Below are 15,323 nucleotides of genomic sequence, written 5' to 3' on the forward strand. Positions count from 1 at the left end.
TTTCATGCTCGGTACCGTTGGAATTCACGTGGCTAGATTGCTTTACATGTTTCATAAACAGCAGAGAAGTAAGAAGTGAAGTGTAGTGAAGTTGTGGAAGTCGGCACTGAGCTTTGAGAAGTGAAGTAACTCCCTGGAGTGCCTACATCTTCCAGCCAATCACGCCAAGACATTCCTACGCTAGCCCGTCATAATTGTTAGCGGCGACTTCACTGCCAGCACAACGCCAAACCATTAATCTTCACCCAGTCATTATTTACACTACATAATAATATTCAGGGCCACCCCGTTTTCCACGATCGATCTTCCTCTTTTAATAGCGCATCAGCAATCTCTGAAGACCATGGCCCGTACAGAGGAAGCAGAAGCCTTCTTCCACGCAGTCTACACCGCAGTCCAAGAGATCCCCGTGGGCAAAGTGACAACCTACGGCCACATCGCCAGGCTCGTCGGAACCCGTGAGACCTTTCTTCCCTCACTCCGCCCTCCACTCTCCCCCTCTCTTCACCCGGAACCCCATCTCATCGCATCTCATCCTTCACATGATTCCACGCACCAGATACGCAGTTCATGAAGAACGCCTGTCAGGTAACAGCTAACAACCCCCCAAAGCCGAACGTCCCCGTCAAGTAGGCATCTGCCTCAAACACCTCCCCACAGACCCAGCATCCCGCTTCAACAACGAAAACGTCCCATGGCAGCGCGTCATCAACGCCAAAGGAACCATTTCGCCACGGTACATCCACCTCACCACCCACTCCCACAACCCGTTTTCGCACCATCACACTCACGCTCACTTACGTACATAACGCATCTAACATCACATCTTTCATTAGCTCCCAGCCGTCAGGTGCTCGAAACCAAGCCGAAGCCCTACAAGCCGAGGACGTCGGGGTCTCGCGGACGGCATTGGGCGAGTTCACGGTCGACTTTAGTTCCTACGGCTGGTTTCCCGATGTTCTCCCCTCTGAAGAAGAATGAAGGCAGATACAGTCAAGATCCTGAATCAGACGTGTCTCAACATCGAAAGAGTCCGAAAGGTCACAAAGCGGACGGACCTGTCTTTTTAATCGTCAATGCAAAGGCGCGGCACGAGGCGCGACACGTGGAGTACGAGTGAACTTCCAAGCCACTTTTATTCAACCGACGGCATTCTAGCGGGCGCCAAAAACTAGCATTAGCCAAGGTGTTTAATACCCCCTCGTCGTGTCTCTCAGGACCATCTTTGAGTAATCAGGCAGCCAAAGGCAGCCAGCCCGGCCTCGCAAACACCTCGAGAGACCGCCACCAAACGCAACCGGTCCGTCTCCAACCCATCACCATCCCATCCGCCATCATCCTTCCCTCGTGCCGTCATTAGTGCACGACGTCGGTCTTGCTATTCGTAAAAACAAAATGTTATGTAAGAGAAATAATTAGAATAGAAACAAAGAGAAGTGAAGGGTTGGATGGTGCATATCGTATGGGCGAAGTCGCGTAGTGGTATTGAAAAAGAGGAATGGTCCATCGTCAATACCCTCCCAGCAGAAAAAGCACGTACGAGCCACCAGTATGAGAAACTCCTGCCCAATCTTTCTGGGTTTCGCCATGCGTAAGGGGAATCATCGTCGGCCAGCATGAAAAATGCCGCAAACGCAAAATACAATATGGTGCGAGGGGTAGTGTAAACGGCAAAAACGAAAATCAAGAAAACGCCCTGTCACGCCAAAAAAAAAAACAATCAAAAACCCGGCCCAATCGATGTCCATGATGCGAGACAGGTCAATCCAGTCGGACTCGGTCCCTCCGAGATGCGAGGTTCCAGTAACAAGGCTTCAACTAGAAGCAGTTGAGGGAACCCTTCTTCTTCTTCTTGGACAGTGCATTCATGCGCTCTTCAAGAAGACGCTGCTGTGCCTCGGCTGCCTGGCGCTTCTTGCGTTCCTCCTCAACGGCGTGCAAGCTCCAGCGGTTGTCGGCTTGTGGCGTAGGCGCGGGACGGTCCTTGAGCTCCTTGACCTCGGACTCCAACTCCACGCAGCGCTTGCGCCAAGCATCACTGTCGGCCTTGACCTTGTTCGACTGGCGCTCGAGGTCGGTGAGAGCCTCCTCCAGAGTCTGAGTGAGTTGCTTCTCGGCCTGAAGATGCTTCTCGATGGTGCGGATGCGAGCCTCCTGGTCTTCTTGTATTTGGTTGACAGGGCCCATGTTGTCTTTGCTGCCTGGTCGGCCTGCTTGAGTGGGTGTGCTTGGCACCGTGCCGTTGGGGCCGGACGACGCGCCGGGCAGCGGCGGCAAGGGAATGGCCGGCGGTGGAGAGGGCAGAGATGCAACAGAGGCGCTCTTCCGCAGCGGCGAGCTAATCGAGTTGGATCGTTGGACTTGGCCAGAAGCGGACGCTTCGTCAATCTTGGCCTGTACTACATTAGCAGTTGAAACAGAACGAGCTACTTGAATGGCACATACCTGGAGGGCCGCGTATTCGGCCTTGAGTGAATCAAGCTCGCTTTCAGCCTTGAACTTGGCAGCCTGAGCTTCCTCAATCTGCGAGTTGCGCTCTGTCTGCAGCGTGGACAGGCGGTTGTTGGTCATCTGGACCTGATCAAAGTTGCTCTGTAGCTGATCCTCGAGCTCTTCCACAAGGCGAGAGTTCTTCTTGTTCCGGCTCTGCAGGTCTGAAATCTTCTTACGAATAGCAGACAGCTGATCGGGGAGAGGAGCAGGGCTTTTCAGGGGCTCACCCTCCGCAGTAAGGAGATCGGTCAGCGTCGATTTGGCCTGCTCAAGTTCCTTGACCAGGTTGTCGTTAACGGTCGACAACTCGGCAACCTGCTTCTCAGCTGCGCTCGATTTCTTCTGCTCCTCGCCCAAGGCCTTCTGGTCGGCAATCAAGTCGTCGATACGCTCTGTGATCTTCTCGATGCTGACGTCGAGACCAAGAGCGAATGCAACTTGGGTAGCGACCTTCATGAGATCTTCCCGGGCGTCATTAAGCTCGCATTCGAGGGCCCTGACATTTTCCGCATGCTCATTGAGTAGGACTGCGACTTGCTCCTCGTACCCCTTCTGCTCCATCTGCTTCATCTCCTCTAGCTCCTTTGCGTGATTCTCCTGAAGCAGCTTCATACCATCCTGGTGTGTCTTGAGAGCCTGTTCGTGGGCTGTGATCTGGTTCTCCAGGTTCGTAATGAGGCTCTGCTGCGTCTTCGCCTGTGTCTCATGCAAGTTACGGGCCCTGATGACGTCCTCCAGCTCCGTCTTGGTGGCAGCGTGCGCTGCTTCCAGTTCGGATACCTTGCTAGAGTTGGTGGTGATGGCAACCTTGTGCTCGTCAATCTCGTCGCGAAGTGACTTGACCAGCGTCTCGTGCTTCTCCTCGATTTCCTTGACTTCCTCAGCACTCCGAGCAGTGGAGTGCGCGGAGGCCTGCGTGTTCAGCGCTACAATTTCAGATTCGAGCTCTTCGATGGTCCTCTTCATCCTCGTCTCCGTCTCTTGTAAGGTGTTGAGGGCAGTCTGGTGCTTCGTCTCCCATGCCGTGAGTTCGGCTTGTAATTCGGTGATCTTCTTGTCGTTCTCCTCTGTGGTCTGCAAAGATCTCGTTTCGGTGTTGGTCATCTCGGTCGATGCCATGGGGATGTCTGCAACGGCGCCGGCCGCGGCGGTCGCAACCACGGTCTCGGTAGTACCTTCAGGGGCTTCACCAACAGCAGGAGCATCCCTCACAGCAGTCCGCAATGTTTCGAGCTCGGCCATAAGCTTCTTCTCGGTGGCTTCGTGATTTTCTCTCATTTCTGCCATCTGCTTCTCGTTGGCCTCGAGTTGGTTCTTCAGGGTGGAGATCATCGACATGTCCATCGGAGACGCCTGCAAACTAGATCGCTCACGAGTGAGCCCAGAAATCAGAGCCATCTTAGTCTCCATCTCTTTCTTGGCGGACGCAATGTCAGCCTCGAGCTCCTGAATGCGCTCCGATCGAGCATGCAGCTCGTGCATGGCTGCGTTGAGGTTAAGCTCGAAGTTTTGCATAACATCAGGCTGGCCTTCGAAGTTGTCTGCGGCAATGTTGCGGAGCGACGCAAAAGATCGATGTGCGCGGTCGATAATCATAACATTTTGGCTGGATTTGCGGCGAATGACGGGTTGGCCAGTTCGTGGCGACGACGCCTCCAATGCCTTTGCTTGGGCAACTTCGGTCTTCAGCTCCTCCAGCATATCCAGGGCTTCGTGGTGCTTCTGTTCAAGCTGTGTGTATTTCTCAGCCAGCTCCTTCTCTGCATCCTCCTTCTCGGCAGCAAGAGTCTTAAACCTCTCAACCTCCGTCGCCAGGAGATCCTGGTGCATGAGATCCTCCGTTGACAAATGATCGGGACCCGACTCGGGCTTTGCAGTCACTGATGTCTCGGCATCAGACGGATCAATGGTGGCAGGCGACTCCAACGCCGACGAAAGCTCCGATGAAAGAGAGCGTGATGAAAATTGGCCGCCGTCTTTGAGATCACTCGACCTGGCGTCGGAGAAGAACGAGGGTGGTCGAGTCAGGTTGGGAGAAGTGACAGACATCATAGAGTCCCGGACCTTGCGTTCGGGGTGGCGAGACTCGTCGATAGTGTCCTGAAGCTCTGCCAAGGTGCGTAGGGCTTCCTCGTACTTGGAGTGCAGAAGGTCGTATTCGTTGACCGTGGTCTCATGCTCTACCCTTAAGTCGATGAGCTCCTGAGTGACGTTCTCCAGCTTGTCGTGCACAAATTTGGACTGAGCAGGGCTGTGAGGTGGGTAGTCGTTGATATCAGCCTGAAGGTTCTCCTTCGCATCAGGTGTCACAACGTTGGTGCCATTTTCGATGTGATCGCCGTTTTGAGCGGGACCTGTTGCCTCAGCTGCCGCCGCGGCTTCTTCTTCGGCATGCTCAGGAATGATATCATTCTGGCTCATGCGGATAACACGCGACTGAGACTGGCTACGACTGTGGTCAGCAATTTGGCGCGCAACGCCGTTCGATGCTTCGGCAGTTGGCTCTGGAACTTTGCTATCGCCTTGAATGTGGTCCAGCTCGTGAAGCAGAGAGTCCAGCTTTCCGAGACTTCGCTGGCGCTCAATCACCTGCTCTAGTCGATCAATTTCACGCTGCATCAGCTCGGCATCCTGGTCGGCCTCGGCGAGTCGCTCCTCCAAGGTAGAAATGTAGTCCTCGCAAGAGGCTTCATTTTCTCTGATCCGCGAGATCTCCTTGCGAAGTTCCACAATAATCGTCGTGTTCTTTTCCTCCCCAGAGGTGTGGCCGTCCAGCTTGTTCTCCAGGTCGTGGAGGTAATTTTCCGTACTCGCTTCCCGGTCCATGAGTTTTTGCAAACGCGCCTGTAGCTGTGTGTTGATGGTCTCAATGTACGTGCACTTGGTCTCTTTTTCTAGCAGATTTGCCTCGGTATTGGCGAGTGTGCCGCGCGTGCTGGATAGCGATTGCTCCAGAGTTTGAATGGTCTTCTCGTACTCGAGCACGACTTGCTCGACTGCAGCAGCGAATGAGTTTGATCGATTCAGTCTCTCCGTAGCCGTGTCGCCCATGGACTCCTCGTGTTGATTGTTCTCGGCAGCTTCGTTGTCGCGGGCCTTAGCCATCTCAGCAATAAGCTTCGCGTGACGTTGACTCAGGGTCGTGTAGTTTTCTTGGACGTCCAGAAGCTGATTTTGCAGTTCGCTTTCACGCTCATTTTGTCGCTCAGACCGCTCGCCCGTGGAGGCGATGCGCCTCTCGCCCCCGCCTCGCTCCGCGCTGCGGACTTGCTCGCGCAGGAAGGCAACCTCCGCCTTCAGACGATCAATGATGGCCTGTTTGTCACCCTCCTCCACCTGCTGAATCCGTGGCTTACTTTGGATGGCTCGGGCCCTCTGTGCATATTGGACGGTGTTTAATGTTTCGCTGAGATGGAACTCGGCAGGCGTCACGCAGGCAATCATGTACGTGATGGCATTTCCACCGAGCGAGTCTTGTAGTAGACGGGTGAGTTTGGAGTCGCGATAAGAGACGTGTGACCCGGCCTGTCGTGATGAGAGCTGTGAAATGACTTTTCCGAGCGCAGCCAGGCCAGCGTTGATAGAAATACCTTCCTTGGCACGCTCGCCCTGTGCGCCAGTGTTCTTCAGCCGCTCACTACCTGCCAGATCGACAAAATGGAGCTTGCTGTCTGTGGTAACCCAGGTCTCGGATCCCGTCATAGCTTCGATGGGCACGGAGAAACGCTTTTCGGCCCCATTCGAGCCCTGCAGGCCGCTCTTCCGCTGCACCAAGTTGAGACTGAACACGGCGTGGGACCGGGAAGACCTGGCGTTAATGGCCGTCGCATCTGTCTGTCGGAGGGTTGAGCCGAAATTCAATGCATTCATGAGGTCCTCCACTGAGTTAATTTCAACCTGTCGCAGGCCGGTAAGGATAATGTTCCCCTTGACATCTTCGCGGATTGTGACGTTGCCACGCTCGTGTTGTGGAACGTGGTCAGGAAGAAGCAGATCGCGCAGTTGCTCGTTGTAGATTTCGAGGTATGTTGCTTTCAAAGACCATGTCCTGTCCGCTGCTGAGGTCGATGTTGGTTGGGCAGAGTATCTGTGTGGTGCTCTCAGCTGAGACATGGAGCCACGATTCGCTTGCTTCTTCGGGCCGTCGAGCTTTTCGAACAAAGCCGTCGCCGCTCGGGGGATAACGCCTAAGAACAAGGTCAGCTTGGGGATTTGTAGAAGCCGGAGAGCTTCGCAGATAACCGAGTAGCACGGTAACACGACGCAGTGTAACTAACCCATCACCTCGAGGTCGTCCTGATCGATAGGACCTGATGTACCCATCGTGTACGACTTTCCCGCGCCAGACTGGCCATACGCCAACAGCGACACATTGTAGCCCTGGATGAAAGCGCCGACGCAATCCTGCAAGTAGTCCCAAATGCCTTCTTGTTCAACGTCGGAGCCAAAAACGCGATCAAATACGAAGAGTTTCCTTCCTTGTGGTGAGTCGATTGCCAAGCTCGTGTTCGATGTCACCTGAGCCATGGATCTTTGAAATCGTTGAGGAATTAATTCGTAGCCTGGATCTGTGGGTTTCAGAGGCGGTCGAACACGCACGGCTACGTAGAAAGGGAACGAGGTTAGTGGTGTGATGATACGCCGGCATGAAAGGGGAGGTGCCGCGCAATGTTCAGACAAGTGACGAACAGCACCGGAGATGGGAACTGGCACACTTACCGACTTTGACGGCCGTCCGGGAGTCTTCGTCGGAGGCTTTGCTGCCACCGCCATGTTTGCTCGTCATGCTCAGACGGCTGTTGCTCCGTGGTGATGGTCGCACCATTGCGCTCAGCGGTCTTTGGGGCAGATGATTCCCAGGGGAGGCCGGCGGTGAGCTGGCCATGATGGGAAAGCGAAAGAGAGGAAGGGGTTTCTCGGATCGGGTGCGCGAGCGGAATGCGTTCCTCCTTGTATAAGGTTAATCGCGCGCAAGGCAAACGGTAGAACGAACGGGGTGTCGGGATTGTGCAGTCCTGATCCCCAGGCTCGAACCCTGTATGCGGAGGGTATGAAGCACTGTTCGGTATCTGGTGCAGTTGTGCCGTTGTCTCAAAAGTGTGATCGAATCGACGGGTGACGGATTGCGCGAGCGTGTGGAGGATCCTATCTGTCCGTAGAGGGGAAGAGAAGCTGTTTCCGGTGCACTACTTCTTATGCTATCGTGGGGCGGCGGATTGTGTATTTTGTGTTGGCTGTGAAGGAGTGATGGAAGGCTACTCTTTTTTTTTCGGATTCACCACAAAAGCGGCAGCGCAGCAACAGCAGCTCGGTGGAAGTGAAAGAACAAAGGCGTCATATGGTACCGAGTATCGTATCGAAATGTCGAGGAAGCCAAATGAAAACAAGCAACAGCAAGGACGGGTCGCCTATGGCTCTCTGGGAGCCCGTCGTCGTGTTGCGTTGCGGGAGCAATGCGTTGTCTGGCGTTGCTTGGGACGCGCGCGAGATTGTTGGAGATATTCGTAGGAAGGGGTAGCCCGGGATGTTGGAGTGTTTTGTTGCGGGTTCTGCTGGCCTAGCAGTGTGGAGGGGGCATGCGTGGACAAGCTACTCAGGTAGACGGCGAATTGGGATTGGGGGTTCGCAACGCTGCGGTGGACTGCTCTTCTGTGCCGAGTCCGCCTCCTTGTGGCAGACACCTCACAATGGACTGGGCCGGACTGGGACCTGGGAATGGTTAGACTGGCGAGGGCCAGGGGTGGGAGAGTAAGGTACCTAGAGGAGAGGTCGAGAGAAGGAACAGGGGAACCTAACCGTCAGTCGTGTTTATTCTCCAGAGGCGCAAGAAGTGTCGACAGAGCCGAAAAGGTGGCACTGTGGTAGGTACTCCGTACCCAGGCTGGCAGCAGAAAGTACATAGAACGCAGCAGACAGGCCGGGGGTGTGGTGTGGATGTCTCGCAAATTAGGAGCGCGTCGATGGTGTGCTGTGATTGGGTGGCGCGAGATGTGACGGATGCGCCCGTTCTCACAGTCGAATGTCTCCTGGGCCGATTCGGGAATGGCAGCAGAAGGGCTCAAGGGGGGCCGACTTGGGGGACTCCTGTCTGTTGCTGCTTCTGGACTGAATCAGGTCGAGTGCGAAATAATCCCCGGCGGATCGTCGTGACAGGTATGGACCGCTTCTGAGTCGCGATATCCGACCGGATGACTGCCTGCAAGGTGGGTTGTGGGGGGAAAGAGGATGTATGTACGGATAGTCGGAGAGAAGGAGAACTGCAGGAGAATGGTGAAGGGGGAAAGAGCAAAAATGGCGAAAGATGAATACCTTAGTCCACGGGTCACAGAAGGAAGGGAGGCGGTAGACAGGAAGAAGTTCTTCGTACCTGTAATCACGGGTGGAATGAAGGAAAAGAGGAAAGAACGAAACGGCTGAGTGATTGACGTTCCTTCTTGCCAATTGTACTCCGTAAAGTACTTTGGACGTGCCAGGAGCACCTCGCGGAATGGGAGGTTTTGGCACGGAAAGAGCAATGAATGGGAGCATTGAGTGGCAGGAGGAGAGGCACAAACAATGAGTTCCTCGTCTAGTTACCCCAAACTCGTCACCTCGCATTGCCATTAAACAATGATAAGTTACCTAATTACCTAGTACCTCGTATCATGAATAGAAGAATAAATAAGACTCGGCAAAGGACGTTGAAATTCTCTAGACCGCTCGTCCCAGTCCCAGTCTATGCCGGTCTTATTGCTGTCGACCTTAGCTTAAGTGCTTAATTATCGAGAAGCCATCACTATTGGCAAGACCTATCTCCAGCTGCAATATCCAGAGAGACAACGGCAGAGAGTCCGGTCCTGACTCTAGCGATACAAAACCAGGGTCCAGGACAGGGGATTGGATGGATCATGGAATGGGCAGGATAAGATGGGATGGTCCATCCACTGATGAGAGAGGGCCGTGTTATCCCGGGCTTCCCTTTTTCTTGACTGCATTCCGTAGCAGAGCTTTGATCCAGTCGTGCCAGTGTACAAGTACGGCTGCTGGCCCCTTCTTTCTTCTTTCCGCTTGTGAGAGCTAGAGGCCACCGACGTCGACGACTGCAAGCCCGGTCTTGATGCCAATTATTGTGTAAATGATGTGGAATGCCGTTTATTCGCTACCTTGTCTCGATAGCTTCAAAAACCACCACCATTTTCCATCCAACGAAAAGCGATGCACAGCGAAAGGAAAGAAAGTGCAGAAGGGGAAGGAAGCGAAAGGTGGGGCAGCGACCGAGCGGAAGTGGCCAAGCCACTTAGACCCGACATTCAGACCAGGGGTGGGCCGGGGGGATGCCAAGCGGGGCACTTTAGAAAGACGCCTTGCCTGATCAGGCCTTAGTCATCTCAGACCCCAGTTATCTTCGTTTGTGGTCTGTTAAAAAACGAGCTGCTTGGTCTGCTGCACAAGACGGGAGGCAAGAGCGCGACTGCCAATCGACAACGAAGCACCAAATCGACCGGTCCAGGGCGGGCAGCAATGCAGGAAGGCACCACGCGAGACTGGATCGTGGAGGCAGGAACCAACTTCAAATTGCCCACCTGCCTGCAAGGCACAAGGTACCTCTTCCCTTCCGCAGCAGACTCAAGGTAGGTACGGAGCACTTAAGACACAACCTGTAGGTACGCCCCCACACATCTTGAAGGAAGGTACCTTAACTGGCACTCCTCAAAGGCACGGGATAAGGTATCCGTACATGAACCGTGTGGCCTCCACACCTGACGCAGGGACCAGCGCCTCTCAAAGAGACAGAGAAAAAAAAAACCAGTGGAGAAAAACACCCGATTTCTAAGACGCTCAATGTGACATTGACACGGCACCTCCTCCACCCACCCAGTCACCAGTGGATTGATTGTGTGTTCGGCCCCCTTCGACCACAACCGTTGCAGCGACAAGTACGAATCGCTGCTCTGCGAGAGCAACACTGTCCACCCTTGTACCGGTACTTCGGGTCGCCTCGTTCTCTTTTTGGAACCCATATCCGGAAACCTCTTCGGATCCTCCACGTCCCATGCCCTCGGTATCCGTATCCGCAAAGACATGGAGATTTTCTGACTTGTCCGAGGAACAGGATCGGCTAGAGAACACTTCAGTCTGAGATGTCGTGACAAGAGACGTCCGGTGCCATGGTTCTTGTTTCTCGCAAAGATTGCTCTGCAGAGGTCTAATCGAACCCCCAAAAGATAGGCCCAAGGCGACGACGGGTCATCCGTGGGGGGAGGTTTCCATCAACCATGGATCTTTCGCCCCGTCCGCCTGCAGTTGATTGCGAACAATCGAAAGATTACTGCACCAACAAGAAGCGCATTGCTTTTTCTTCTGCGCCATCTAGCCAGCATCCACGGTTCATGCGAACCCAGACCACAGCACACGCGCAAGTGCCTCTTCAAACTTGAGGATTGGCTGATTCAAGAGACTTGGAAGACGCTTGCTTGCCCTAGCGGCCCTTCCGCACGACACACAACGGCCACTACGGTGCACGATCCCGGGAAAAGCCCTCTCACTTTGGGCGTCTTCTCACCATTACCAACCGGACACATATCGCGCACCCAATGGGAACGCATCCAGGTCATGGCCCGAGAGGCCGGCAGAAAATATACTTCCGACCGAGGCCTGCCAGTCCCGCCGGTTTCTGATACGTGACAGCTCTGCACCAGTCCATCCGCTTTCCGTCCTTGTTTAACACTGCTCCCTCTTCCGCAAAGGCAGATCAACAAGAGAAGTCGGCGCAAAACGGAGCACTGTTTGCGTTTACGTACCCTAGGGGACGCAATGAACAGCCGCTATAGTGCAGATGAGCTAACTAGACATGTTCACGATCGAGACCGTGGGCGTGAAGATCAAAAACACTACGAGGCATCAAGGCCATCCAATGCCTCTATAGCAAGGCTCGGGTCGAAACTCGGAACCTTCTTTTGCTTCACGCTCACTAGGAATGGACGCCATGGAGCGAGCTTTGAGCCTCTAGGTCAACGTCCCGAGCCAGCCGGTACGAGGTCTCAGTCTCACTTATACATTACTGGTACTTCACGTCGTCTCCCACGATTGGATCTCTGGCCCTCCGCACCATGACGTTTGTGAATCATTACGCGTTCAGCAACAGTTCCACGATGTACGAACATGACCCTCTAGACTCTGGAGCCCTCAGACGTTTGTGAGGGCACCTGCAAATCCTCGAGATGAACAGGCCGAATCCGACCAAATCACCTCCCGTCTCTAGGCATTGATCGTCCGTCCCGCCAATCCCACCCCAAACCTTATGCGTCGTACCAACGCGCCGTCTCAGCCTACCGACATCGTCGTCCTGTCTTCCCCTGCTGCGGAGCGACACTGACATCGCAAGGCCACCAGGCCCTTTCGAAAAGCTGGCAAACGTGCATACAATCATTCCAACCCCTCCATAGCGCGACTTGCAGCCATCCAGAACTCAAAACCCATTCGCAATCGACCGTGCGCTCACAGAGTTTTCTTGGATTTCTCCGGGGTCAAACGCAAGAAATAGGGGTTTCGCTCGTTCGCCGATCCCATCATCCCATGTCGCCTGGACGGGAAGGCGGGCGAGCAACAGGCCGTTTCTTCTCTACAGAAATGTCTCGAATTGCAGATGATCGATTCCGATATGAAGGGCAGTCCACTAGCTGCTGGCAGCTCCTGGAAATTGGGCTACCCATCACTACTCTGGCCGTGAAACCCAATAACTCTTCTGCCCATGCCTCGCGCTGCATGTCACAGCCCTTTTCAGACTGATGCGATCCAAAATTCGATGTCAAATGGGTTCTAGAACACATGTGCTCCAACGTCTCGCATCTCGACATGCTCCTCATCGGTTCGTGTGACTTCCGCGCAGACGATCCCCGCAGGTCAATAGGCTTCGTCCCTGAACCCTGCGATACTCATGTTTGATTATCACAGCGAACCCGCGTGCGCAGCGCTTATACCAGCGTTCATCCCTATCTTGGGGTATATAGTGCATATTCTCTTATCGCCATTCAAAACCTTTGGCATCGCGGAAGCGTTGCAATTCAATCCCGCCCCCCAATCGCTGTCTCGGCATTTACAAATCGCAAAAGCATATCTCCTTTCATCAAAGCCAAGTTTCCTCGATCGCATAAGTCGATGACATTCTGAAAACTTCCCCGGGGCACTCGAGGCAAGACTAAGGTGATAATCAATCAGATCGGCTTGCCAAATATTCTGTGAGACATTGTATTTGCATGTACCCCGTTCTCAGGACCCTTTTCTCGAGCACAAGCCATCTCATCCGCCCGCTCATCCACTTGTTGCGAGGGTGGCGATGCTCACGAACTGGCGTGCCCATTTCTTAGCTATATGTTCGCGCACAACAAACAGGGTTCAGGGTGGCTTGCGGCAAGTTTCTCCTCAATCTATCGGGCCCCGCCGTTTTCGACTCTATCTGCAAACCTGCAGTTTGCTGAGATCGTGTTTCACCATGCGCCGCCCACGTCGTTAGCGTTGCCGTTCCCAAGTTGACGCCTCCGTGTCATTTCTGCTTTTCCCGGTTCATTACCGCACGCCTCTCCGGGCCGTGGAGCCACCGTTCGCAGAGCAGTGACGACTGCCCGTTGCCCATCCCGTTGATAATTTGGGCGCTGCAGCTGCTGTATACCGCATGGCATGCAGTGACGGACGGCTTTCTCGGACTGTACGTGTCTACAAACGCGTTCTCTATCGAGCGGGCTTGTACAGGCATTAAGGCGGTTTGAATTCATTCTAGGTCATCCCGATGGAACGCCCTCTCGGCTGCCGGCTTATGTTGTTGCCGTCGAGGTTGGTTGCCAAGGCCGGCAGTACGGCGGTACCATGACGGCACGTCGACGGTGGTCTTGGAACAGTAGCATCGCAGGTTGCAGCGGTACCAGGCCGGTTCTTACACATAAGCGAAGAAGCTAGCTAACGCCTTGCTCATCGTCTTATTCCAACAGCAGATGTGTCTGCCGTCAAAAGTCAGAGTCGTCTTTTGTGATGCCGTGATGTCTTGCCCTTGATGGTGAAGATGCTGCTGCCCTGGCATGTATCCTGGAGAATGTGCTAGACCTGATGATGGATGTAGTTCCAACGACACTCTGCTTACGGCTCCTGGTATTGGAGTGTCTCCTTATTCTGACGGTACATCTTATCTGCGCAAAAGTACTTTTGAATGGGTCGACATGTCATCACGTTTGAACATATCTTGAAGGCTCCGTAAAGGATTTCTTTATGATACCTGCGCGAGCATAATGTATCAACGGTAATGAGTATCGAAATCACCTTCTCATGGTGAATCGAGTTTCCACTTCGCTATCCATCCCTCTACCATTCAAGGCCACCATTTTTTCACGCAGAAAGCTAAGAAAGCTTGAGAGTTTCGTTTGGGCTTTGAATCAGCCATTGCAGTGATACTCAGCCGCCTGCAAATGGGAGCCATGAAGGCCGGCTGTGTGCTAACAATTGGCTCTTGATAGGGATGTTCATCCTTTGGACCCTTGGTGCTCGCTGCTCCTTTCTGTACTATGTTTATCCACTCTAGTCGCCTCAGGTGTGGATAAGTGCCCGTCGCAAGTCGCAACGAGTGAATGCTACCTTATAGCACATAAAGACTGGGGGGCCTCGTGAAGGAGCAGGCCTGGAATTCTACTTGAGTTGGCGGCGTAGAGAATGGAATTATCGGTTATTTAGCAGAAAGTATTGTGATGACCCTTGGTAAGACTTGAGGACTCTCATATGAATTAATATCAAGCCTCACTTACTTTGGTAACCTAGTTTCTGTATGATTACAAGTCATTTTCGAATGACCACAAGATACGAGTCGACTTACTTTTGCTGCTTATAAATGTATCAAACCCTTTGTGACTTCCTGCGCACATCATTGTGCGAGCCAGCATAATGAGATCAGTATCTATCCTGCTCTTATCTCTGACAGCTGCCTTCAGAAGCCGAATGTAACAACTGGCCAGATAAAATGCTGCAGTTGATCTGATCCAAGATTTATATTGGAATCTTTTTGATCGACTGTTTTAAATGCTTAAACCTAAGTTGGCATGCGTGCTTATCCCTAAGGAAGTTGACAAGTCTTTCTTAGCGTTAACCAAATCAGGAAGATTCGCGTTTCATTAAGTGATTAAGGTCACAAACGTAAGCCTTCTAAAGATTCATACAAGGAAGGCATCCATTTGGCAACGGCAATGTAGCTCCTCTCCAGGTATTCCAAGCGGTACTTGTTGAAGTCGTCTGATTCCTCAGACTCCGCGCGGGAAAGTCGCGATACCAGACTCGAAGGAGGCTAGGAATAGTTTCGGTACCTAAATTGGTCCTCGTAGCCTGCTAAGAGCGACGCTCTCACAAATGCCCAGACATTATTAGTTTATCAATGGTGTTTGCATTCCTGCTTCATTAGTTGATCCAAGACCCCCGACTTGACTTTGCATTGATAGGTACGTTCTCTGAAGTTTTGGGCCATGACAGTACTAATTCTTGAACATGAATAAAATGGTAAAGATTTGACGATGAGTGCGAACTTGCCACTAGGTTTTGTAATTGCAAATGCCATGTCTATGAGAGAGTTCCATTATCTTCGTGACGGTTGTGGCGATATGGTAAGTTGAGAATCTTAATCAAGATATGTTCGCAATACCATTTAAGTGAACGATAGAAGGACCCCCAAAAATGACCCTGTCACGCCTGTGTTCGTACGCTGATGTCGGTATTCAGCGTTCAAGGGGACCATGGATGTGCCTTGGTCGGCGTTTGCTTCGGTGACAGCAGAAACAAGAAAGCTTTGGTGCAAATGACACAATCGCCAACCTTATTTG

The 15,323-nt window shown here is 53.1% G+C and overlaps 2 protein-coding genes across 2 annotated transcripts; one reads left to right on the forward strand and one right to left on the reverse strand.

The window, feature by feature from the left end:
* Positions 1–343: 343 nt before the first annotated feature.
* CTAM01_07010 (6-O-methylguanine DNA methyltransferase) lies at positions 344–981 on the forward strand (the record flags this gene model as incomplete). The annotated part of the gene is made up of 3 exons (XM_060523035.1): positions 344–458; positions 613–736; positions 837–981. The coding sequence occupies 3 exons, from the start codon at positions 344–346 to the stop codon at positions 979–981; spliced, it is 384 nt and encodes a 127-aa protein (XP_060382166.1).
* An 837-nt stretch (positions 982–1,818) lies between these two features.
* CTAM01_07011 (kinesin motor domain-containing protein) lies at positions 1,819–7,378 on the reverse strand (the record flags this gene model as incomplete). The annotated part of the gene is made up of 4 exons (XM_060523036.1): positions 1,819–2,394; positions 2,446–6,680; positions 6,771–7,094; positions 7,213–7,378. 4 exons carry the CDS (start codon positions 7,376–7,378, stop codon positions 1,819–1,821), a joined length of 5,301 nt encoding a protein of 1,766 aa, XP_060382167.1.
* Between the last annotated feature and the right edge of the window lie 7,945 nt (positions 7,379–15,323).

This window comes from Colletotrichum tamarilloi (assembly GCF_030869305.1).
Source record: "Colletotrichum tamarilloi strain Tom-12 chromosome Unknown Scaffold_21.1, whole genome shotgun sequence".
Lineage (NCBI taxonomy): Eukaryota > Fungi > Ascomycota > Sordariomycetes > Glomerellales > Glomerellaceae > Colletotrichum > Colletotrichum tamarilloi.